The 10,687-nt window shown below is 31.1% G+C and overlaps 1 protein-coding gene across 1 annotated transcript; it reads left to right on the top strand.

The window, feature by feature from the left end:
- Positions 1-286: 286 nt before the first annotated feature.
- On the top strand, positions 287-9,287 carry LOC148612291 (solute carrier family 35 member B1-like). The gene is made up of 7 exons (XM_088593601.1): positions 287-482; positions 1,370-1,473; positions 1,898-2,025; positions 2,841-3,029; positions 3,508-3,634; positions 4,045-4,151; positions 4,812-9,287. Exons 1-7 carry the CDS (start codon positions 319-321, stop codon positions 5,046-5,048), a joined length of 1,056 nt encoding a protein of 351 aa, XP_088449727.1. The 5' UTR covers positions 287-318; the 3' UTR covers positions 5,049-9,287.
- Positions 9,288-10,687: the final 1,400 nt, after the last annotated feature.

The raw sequence follows: 10,687 nt of genomic DNA, 5'->3' as shown, positions 1-10,687 counted from the left end.
TTTAAACTAATTCCTGTGGTAAGAAAAATCCCATGAAAAAATCCTTGCCGTGAAGAGCAGAGCAAGGATAGAGGCTAAAACGGCGGAAAACACTTTTCGATAGAATTTAAATAAACTTACTTTAATGTCCTTAATTTCCCAACATGACAGAAAACTATCTTTATTTTTCTTTCTTAATTTATTAAAGCTTAAAGGTTGTTTAGAAAATCGTGCTCAATTATTTGAATGTTCGCGGCTTGCAACAGCCAATCAAACTGAACCTTTTGTATTTACATTGACCCGGAAGTTAATCCAGCTTATGACACGTCGTGCCAAAATATGAACGTCTCCGTTCCGGTTGATAATGAGGAGTCTTCGATAACAGAACATAAACAGGAAGCCCACGTGGAAAAGATGACTTCTGGAACTCGAAATAAGCTGATTTTCTGTGCTTTGGGGACGTTCGTTTGCTATTTTTACTACGGAATACTTCAAGAATCGATGTAAGCATGTAATTTTATTGTAAAAGCGAAATTAAAAAGGATATATTGTTTACCTTTTTCATGACACAATTTTGTATCAGATATTTCAAAAAATATTGTTAAAAGATCAAAATTGTTAAAACCGCTGCCATTTTGTTGAATGACATCGGTGTCTATGTGTGCATAGAGCATCACATTTACCTTTAAAAGCTTCTTGAGTGGAAAGGTATGTTCTGCACCAGTTAACAAGGTAATTACAATTTACCTGACACTCAGTGACAGGTGAGAAGCATTATGTTAATTAATATCCCAACAGCATAATGAGGTCTTGAACCTTAATTTTATGTTTCAGTGTAAAGTAAAGTAACCAAATTCACAGTGCTTTTTTCAAGAGTTTTTTTTTGTTTGCATATCATAAGTCAACTTTAAGGAACAGCATAATTTATGGAATAGGTATTGCCTATAAAAGTGAGCACCCTAAGTTTCATGAAATACTTGAAATTCAACTTTACCCTCACCAGAGCTCCTTTCTTTTTAAATTTCATAATTTGTGAATTCTCAGAACAATATCAGTTCTCCATGGAAGGTAGGAATACCTTACACATACAGTGTAACATATGATATAAACATATCCACATCAAAGATTATTTTACATAAATGACCCTGTCTACATGTATTTAAAGAAGATAATGGTTGCCTTTCCTTTCATAGAAAAGCTATACTTCAATATGGATAAAACAATCAAAGCTATATTTTTCTGAGGCGGGTCAGGTTCATCTACAGCCAGCAGGAAAGGAATAATGCTTCACCAGATTGGTTGTCCTGTATACAGCAATTTACCATTTTATATTTACTGCATTGCATGTACATGTATGTTTGTATAATAATATTGTTTCTTGTGGTTTCAGCACTAAAGGAAAGTATGGGGAAGGTGACAAGAAAGAAAAGTTTAAGTATACTATGGCCCTTGTATTTGTACAGTGTATCATCAATGCTATTGCTGCACAGCTAAGTAAGTATCAATATAATTGTAGTATCAGTCAAACTTAAATTGAAATCTTTATTATGGCTCAGACATTGTAGCATCGAGGATTGGTTAAAATATACGTTTGATTACCTGAAACCTCCTTTCAAAACTGATATCTGAACAACAGGCTTCAAGATGTTATAGATTACAATACACTGTGAAATAAATTTGGTAATTTAACTCTTGAACTTTCTTCAGCCAAAACATTTCAACACAAATAACAATCAGCCAATCACAAAATTAATATTTCTGTTGAAAAAGTAATAAATTATGAAGAAAATCTATATTATAAATGGGATAATCAATTGGTTATCATGAATAACCAAAATATAAGCACTCTTGCCAAAGAGGCATTAAGATTTAACTTTGTTAAACCATAATCAATCAATCAATCAAACTTTCTTTGTAGTAAAAATGACATGGAAGAAAGAAACAGACACAACATCAACCTACATGTATGTGTTATGTTCTATGTCATATCTTGGTGCTATGTTGGCCAGTAACCAAGCACTACAGCATGTCAGTTATCCTACACAGGTTAGTTTTAGTTAAAGCTTAACAGTAGTTTATCTTTTACTATAGGTGTTATGTCTCCTGCTTTTGAAGGATGCCCCCAGATATTTCCTGATAAATTTAACAATCTGCTGCTTATCTGCCCATGTCAGAATGGAGATTTAGCTGCAGTCAGAAATTTCGCTGGTATTATTTAAAACTCTGGCTCAAAATTGTAATAAGTTAGTTTGATTCTTGTCAAAACGTGGTGAAAACAAAAAAAAGTTTAGCAAATCTTCTGTTTTGAGATGGAGATCTCCCTCTTTAGGATTTTCTAAGGTTAACACCTATGTTCATCTCAATAGAAATAATGAGAAAATGTCCATCCATGAAAAAAACTAAAAAAAATAAGACAGGGGTGTCTGCCTTTTCAGCTGTTCCAAAGGTTAACAGGTGTGATTTTATGAACTATTATATCAAAATTCTTTTCTGCTATAAATTTCCAGTTTGTAGTCATTGCATGTATATGTTATTTTCCTGTAAAAAGTTGGATAATTTAAGGAAAAAAAACGAGAGTACTTGATCTGGTAACCACAATCGCCTTTGCATTTCCCAAGTTTTGCAGTAAAAAAGCTGTAATTACGTTTTTTCAATTTCATGGTTCAAAAACAATGGGTTACAATTTGAAATGATTTGGTTGAATATTGCTTTCATATCACCACTCTAGAAACCAGAGGTGCAAGAAATAATGAATGTATAAACAGACTTGAGGATCACATTTATATTTTTTCAAGTTTGTGTATATACTGCTGATTAATGAAAATTTAGATTGAAAGAAAATTTGAACATTTATTTTGTAGGTCCTTGGAAAGTCAGCAAAACCTATTCCTGTGTTAATATTAGGTATACTCTTGGCTAGGAAGAGGTACCCAATAGGGAAATTCTTCTATGTTTTGTTGATTGTATTAGGAGTAGCCATGTTTTTATACAAAGATCAAACATCTTCAGGGAAATCAGGTGTTTCATTTGGAATGGGAGAGTTACTTTTAGTAAGTAAAATGAAAGTTGTATTATGGTACAGTTTTAGAACATTTTAACATACATTGTGCATGACGATTTTGGCTTTGTATTGAAAACAATACTATAGCTATACTGTGATAATTTTCTGATAAAAGTCAATTCAATTATGTTATTTACAGTATCAAATGAAAAAAAAAATGGCACTACAAAGCAGGTATTGTTTTTCACTGTTTTACTAAAATGAGTGTTTTTGAATAATCAATAGAATAAGCAATTATTTTTGCTGCACTGTATGGTACGATAATTTGCTTGCTGCAAATTTAGCCAAAACTAATACACCACATAAATCTATGATTACGGTTGTCATTAGTTTATCTTATTAATAGGTCAGTGTCCATTTTTGGTTGATGGTTAAAAAACTTGCTACATGTTAAAGTTCTCTCTTCCCTGCAGACCTCTATTTTCAAATCCTAACTAGAACACTGTCATATTTTTCTCTGTTTACAGTTAATTTCACTGTCACTAGATGGCGTTACAGGAGCATTACAAGAGAACATGAGGTCCAAACATAAAACTGGTCCTTACTCTATGATGTTTGAGATGAACTTTTGGTCAGTTATATGGTTATTTATAGGTGAGTGAGTGATAGCCAATATTTTTAATACAGTTGTATGATTTAAGGCTTTATCTATTTGGAATGAATTTATTTGTACTCAAAAAACTGAATTGACAAAGTAACTTGTCAAATTCGGATATCTTCTAAAGTTCTTTAATATGAGTTTTATTCAACTTTGGACCTGTTTTAACCAAACAAATTGTTCAGTTCAGAAAGGAATTGTTTAGAATAAGTTTAATAGAAGCTTTGGTTGTTAATTTATCCATATCCCTGTACATCCTCAATATATTCAATAAAAACAAAATGACTAGTAAAAATTATACAGTTGGAAATTTCTGTAAATTTTTAATTCTATTAGAACATCTTGTAGTATTTAAAAAAAATACAGTTTTCTTTAATCATGTTTTTTTTTACTGTACAAATTGTAGGTTTAGTAGCAACAGGAGAAGGTGTACAATTTCTCGGCTTTGTACAAAGACATCCTTCTGTACTTACTAAAATGTTGACTTTTAGTTGTGCCAGTGCTCTAGGACAAGTAAGTAAAATATCAAAATGTGTTGCAAACCATCTTTTCTTTTCTATTCACACTGGGAACAACATGTTTGATTGGTAGAGCAATGTCTTCATCAAAGTGAAAGTGTATGGAATAGTATAATTAGGCCATGAAAAAAATATGTCTGTTTAAGGTTACCCTACCTATCATAATTTTTCTGCCTACTGCGGCACATTTTATTGGTATTTTTTTATGAACTATTGCTAAACTATCGTTTTTTTCGTTACGCTGTATTAAAGTCAAGAAATCCTCCAGTAAGTGTCTATATGAAATAATTTTGAAAAATAAAATTATTTTACCTACCTTCCTACTCTATTTTTTTCTTCCAAAGTAATCTTAAACAGACACAATTTTTTTTCTTGGCCTAAGAACACATCAAACACTGTACATGGACACAAACAAAGATCAAAATTTAGAACAATTGAATTTCTGACAGAAAAATGAAAACAGTTGAAACAGATACAAAAGATTTTTTTTTTTCAAACTAGTGAGAGAAACTTCTTGATGCTTATTCAGTATGAGATACTATAAAATGTAGTTATAGCTATTCATGATCATTCTGAATTCTAATTATATTCTTGGTTTACCTCCCCTTTCTTCCAAGTTCTGGAAATTGATTAACATGTGATGTTTTATTTTCAGATGTTTATCTTCATGACAGTAACATCATTTGGACCATTAACATGTTCTATTATAACTACAACAAGGAAATTCTTCACCATTTTAGCATCAGTAATATTATTCCAAAACCCAATGAACAGCCGGCAGTGGGTTGGAACAGTGTTCGTGTTTACTGGACTCGGGTTAGATAGTGCTTATGGCAAAGAGAAAAAAGACAAACATGACGGCAAAGACAAGAGTGAAGCTCACATTAGATAATGATGATTTTATCTTAGATTAATGATTATGGTTTATTGTTAAGGCTTAACAGTTTTATTCTTAAGTGTAAGTATTTGTAAGAATCAGGCAAAATGGGAAAAATCAGAAACATGCATTTCAAAAACCCACCAATCTGACAATGTAATATCACTCAAGGATACTTTCTCTATTTGGAAAGAATATTATTTGATCACTGCATTATTTGCTTTGCTCAGAATTTTTTCAAAACTTAGAAAAATGGGGTTTTTGGCAGAGCTATTTGCCCTTGAAACGTTCATTTTCAGTGCATTTCAGTGAAATTGTAACTCAGTGGTCCAGCATGATATGGAAAATCTTGTTTGTTTTCCTTGATATTTATGGTGCAAATAGTCAAATTACACTATCAATATGATGGGTTTTTTCATACCATGTTACACCTACTGCCTGATTCTTACAGGGACTGACACTTAAATATGAGTGTTGTGTTAAATTGTGAAGTTTATGTTAGACATTATGTTTTGAAATATGAAATGTGAGAGATTAATGGATGGAGTGAAATGTGAGAGATTAATGGATGGAGTTTTTTTACAAGGTGATTGTTGAATGTATGAGAAAGTAAAAACCTGCCTTAAAAGAAGTCATGATTGTCACATAATCAAATTAAAATTAGACCTACTGATTGCTCCATTCAGTCACTGCATGTAAGTGATTGAAAGCAACTATCAGAAGATCTGATTTTTGATTAGATTGAATTGATTTAGGGACCAAGTCCACACAACAGTTAAATATTCTACAGGTTTCTATGCTGGTTATATTTTAGTTATTTTAAAAATCTGTCTTATGCTATTAAGTCATGAATATTATCATCCCTATTTTTTTAACATCTCTAGGAGTTTGATTTTTCCATGTCCATCTCAGATGATGCTGAAGGTGACTTTGAAGATCTTTCATCTAACTTCATTTTTGTTTGAAGTAACCTCAAGTCAGATGTACCGTGATTTCAGTTAAGATGGATTAAGTATTTTTTAAACAGTTAAATTCTCCAGAGAATTTGTATAAAAAATGCTTTTATTAAAGTTCAATTATCTAAAAATCAAATTTGGTGACTCAAAATTTTTTGAAGTATGTTCATTTAATGTCATCTTCCAGAAAACCTGGGAAAAATTTTATCTACTAGAAATATTAGGTACATGTATGATTTACCTTATTGTTGTTTTGTAGAGTTGTTAAATACATGTAGTTACAAATCTGGAACTAGACTGATGTTTATCTAAGATTTGCATTTCACTGTAAATGATATAGCTAACTACAATAACATTGCTGTTTTATACAAGATCTGCTTTTACTGAAGGAATACACTTGTATATCAAAGGGGATTTTGTAAAATGGATATAGTTTCCACTTCTGAGAGATCAGACTATTCAACATTAGACAAACGTTAAAATAACATTTAAGCAACTGTGTTATTATCAAAGCCTTGGCAATTAAAAATTCCTGTAAAATTGATATTAATAATAAAAAATCATTTCTTGCAGTGTTTATTTTCCCTTTAAAGATATTTTTCACATATGCATCGTACATAGAATCTTATTTTGATGTGTTTTTTTCTTAATAAAAAACTTCATTTGATGTTTTGAACATAATGGTGACACATGTTGATAACTGTACTCAAGCTGTTACTGGAGTAGATTGTATGTGTTATACATAAATTAGATGTTAATCACTTCATTTTACACATGTTCATACCAATCAAACAAATCAGAAATTATGTGTTTGGTCATTTGATTTACACATGATTTGAGGTCCTGTTGTCAAAAACAACCTGAAATTTATCAGAACTTGTTTTTGCATAAAACACTGCATTTTCTAGTGAGAACATTTATATTAATCTTTTCTTTCACAAGTTTCTACAAGATTGAAGTCATCACTACAGGAGTTTTATGGTTGTCATCAACTTTTGGATTGTTATGGTGTATCCATCTGCACCATGAAAAGTGATTTATTCAACGGGTCATAGTTTTCCTTTCCTCGTTTGTCTACCCCGGACTTTACTTTTTATGAGCAATTTGGCAGGTGTTTCTAGAAAAACAGAGGACACTTACCCTACCGGTGCACCTGGTCCATGCTCCCAGTTTTTAGTGGAGTCGGAGTTGCTCATTTGCTTTATTACTTTGTATGTATGATTTTAGTTGCTTTATGTTCTTCGTTGTGTATGTCTGTTTTCCATGTCTTTGTCCCTGGATTGCATTCTTTTGATTACCGCTATAACCTTGGTTCCCTTGATTACTCTTTCTAACCCTAGTAAAGTAGGGTGAAACTGTATCAGGTTTATTGTATTATAGTTGTATTTACTAGAATCTGATGTACATTGAGTTTATATTCATTGGGAGTATTTTTGCAATAGTTAGTGCCATATTATGTACTGATAGATTCTATAAGGTTTTAAGTTCCTGTATACACTTAATGGGATAAAATAATTAAGCAGCAGAAAAAGGTGTAATACTTTTGCAATAGGGCTAAAAAGTATAAAATTGACATTTCATTTTTAAAATTCATTTTAAAGTATAATTTTTTACCAATTCTGGAATATTTACTATTATAATTTCCCTGAAACTATGAATATTTCCTTAAAGTTTGTTACTGTTTTATTTATACCTGGCTACTACAAAGAGGCGAAGAATTATGTGATCCACTCCGAAAAAGTGTATTTCCTCTCCAAAGCTTTCCAGATAATAACTTGAGAACGGATAATTGAATTTTTACAAAACTTTGCGCAGCAGATGAAGTTTTCAGCAATTTTTCAGCAAAATCCAAAATGAGTTAAGACATTTTGAACATTTTGATATCCCTCTTGTTTCACCATTACGTGGCAGGGTATCATTTAATGTTCCATTAAAATCTTATTTTTTTTTAATGCTGTAAGCATTTCCTGGTTTATTTTATAAAGTTTGGAATAATGCACAACATATAAGTGTAAGTTTATCACAAAACAAGTAGAAGAAATTGTTGCAAATGTTGGCATGTGATTACGATACATAAAACTTGTGTTTATTGAACTTTGATTGTAAATGATGGTTGGATTTTTCTCAGAATTGCAAAATTAAAATACCACTGATACTTTTGTCTGCAATGATATCATGTCAGTATATGTTTTCAATTACAATTATTTCAATATGTACAGAATATAGTATATATTTCTATTTTATTCATGGATGTCTGTACTAAACTTTATTTAATTTAAAATATACTGTGTTCACTTTTCTAGGGATTAATATGTGCTATTTCAATTATTGTCTTGTTCCTATTTACATCATGATTATTGAATTTTAGAGTTATTTTATTAGCATGAATAATATTTGGTTGTGTTTGTTATATCAAACATCAGTTTATTCAATCAAATATAGTTTTAACCTTGAAATGATGGTACATATTTCTAGATAATGCATTTCACACTCTCATTAAGTTTTTGACTCTTATCACAGAATAAAGATAATGATCTGATTCTTATGAACAGATTATGAACAACCATGCAGTTTCATAATTGTATTAAAGAATCTCAAACTATTTTTGTTCCATTAGTTTTTGTGATAATTATTAGGTTTAAATACTAAACACTGGCCATCACCATGTTATTGGTATAAGTAACATCATATTCTCAGAAAATGTAGCAACTCTAAATTTTCTTTACAGGAATTCTTTTATCTTGAGACAATTTTATTTTTAAAAAAAAGTTTTGGTAAATGAATTGTCAAATAACAATGCATTATTTGAGAAAAAAAATGCATTTTATGGTTTTGAAATGAATATTAAATTTGAAAAAAAAACTCCATCTGCATTTCATTTTCAGACTGAAAACTGATTCAATACTCCTTTATTTCTCTATACAATTGAACTTAATATCAAAACTTCTAGTGCAATAGCCAAATTCTGACAATCATTTATTTTTTTTTAATTCTACTGGAAAAGAATTAGGTTACAGTATAAAAGAAGTTTACATGTATGACCATTTTGCTTCCACTTATTCTTTTCTGCCTAATACATGCATGTTCTTGATTTTTTGGTAAAAAGTCAAAAAAATTTCTTTGGATATGCATAATATTTTGAAGCTAGACTTAGTTGGTGGACTTTTCAAAATATCAACCCCCCCCCCTGTCCTATTTTCTAGATTTATTTTAATTGTATTTACCTAAGACCTGTACTGAAAACACTTCTGTAAACTTGATTGTTGTTCGCTTTATGAATAAAATCATATTTTTCTTATGTTCTGTTAATGCTTATGATCAATTCTTAACCTGGTATGATATGAAAAAGCTTATGATCCATTCTTAACCTGTTATGATATGAAAAAGCTTATGATCAATTCTTAACCTGGTGTGATTTGAAAACGTTTTTAATAAGACATAAAACATGTCTAGACCAGCATCACCATCAAATTTTTGTCAGCACATTTTATATTCCACTCAGAAAAAGTTCTTTTTTTAAGCCAAAGTGTGAATTTTTTTTAAAAGCTCCCAAAGTTAAGGATAAATACCTTTAAGGCATTCCGACAACTTTAGCCCATTCACTCTTTATTATACATGGAGGTTAACCTGATGGAAAACTGGTTGGAGAAGGGAGATAACTCAGTATCTGATTGTATCATTTACTCCCAATGATAGCCCATCTCAAAGAATGTTTGTCCTGTCTGTGACACATTACACCTCTGAAACTACAGCATATTACCAGGAATTTTTAATCTGCTGAATTTTGTAGGAATAATGCCCTTTGAATTTTGAAATTTTTTGAAAAATACATCTGATTAAGCATGTAAGTGCAACTTCTCAAAAACAACTTATTTAATTTCATGAATCTGTGAAACTTAGTAGGTATTGAGGACACAATATGTAGTGCATAAAACCCTGAAAATTTTGATCATCTGTGTTTTTGTGGTAGCTGTGTCACTTGGAATATATTTACCTGAGGCAGCTTGTCATTGTAACTCCTTTGAAAGTACTCAATAGATACATATGAAACATGTTACATATGTAGGTAGTAAAGTATGGAACTCTATTATAGCACTGTGTGCGTCATTGATTATTAGGGGTTTCTTTGTTACAAAGAAAAAAATGATAGATTGAAGTTGTATGTCGAATGGCAAATATTTTCATGTAATTCATGTAGACAACATATGACTGATCCATAAGATCCTGCTTTGTCCTAGTCCAGCACACAGAACTATGCTTTTTACTTTGTTAACTCCAAAGAAACAACTGCATGCAGGTAGGCATGTCATACTATCCAGACACTGAGCCAACCAGTCATATTATTATTTCCTATGCTTGGCTCCCCTGAATATAGCTGAAATATTGAAGCTTGTTAAACCCCAATAATCAATCAATCAACCTATGCTTGGCAAAAAGGCAGAAACTGTCAAGTTACGGCATAACTCCACCAGGGGATTGAACATACTGCCAACATACTGAAAGATAACTCTCACTGAAAAATGTCACTGCCTTGCCATGGCTGGAAAAGGTTTTCGAAGGCAACCTCCAGAAAAATCCAGAACTAAGAAATAACGCTTTAAATTTCAGAATAGGAATATAGGGTTGAGGATTGCCCAACAAAAAAAACCTTGAATACTGGTGTCAAGTCTTCTAGGATTTTAAAAATTTTAGGTTTCC

This window comes from Perna viridis, chromosome 7 (genome assembly GCF_037379345.1).
Source record: "Perna viridis isolate PV_CMFRI_1.1 ecotype Kerala chromosome 7, ASM3737934v1, whole genome shotgun sequence".
Classification (NCBI taxonomy): domain Eukaryota; kingdom Metazoa; phylum Mollusca; class Bivalvia; order Mytilida; family Mytilidae; genus Perna; species Perna viridis.
This window is presented reverse-complemented; position numbering and strand designations above follow the sequence as displayed.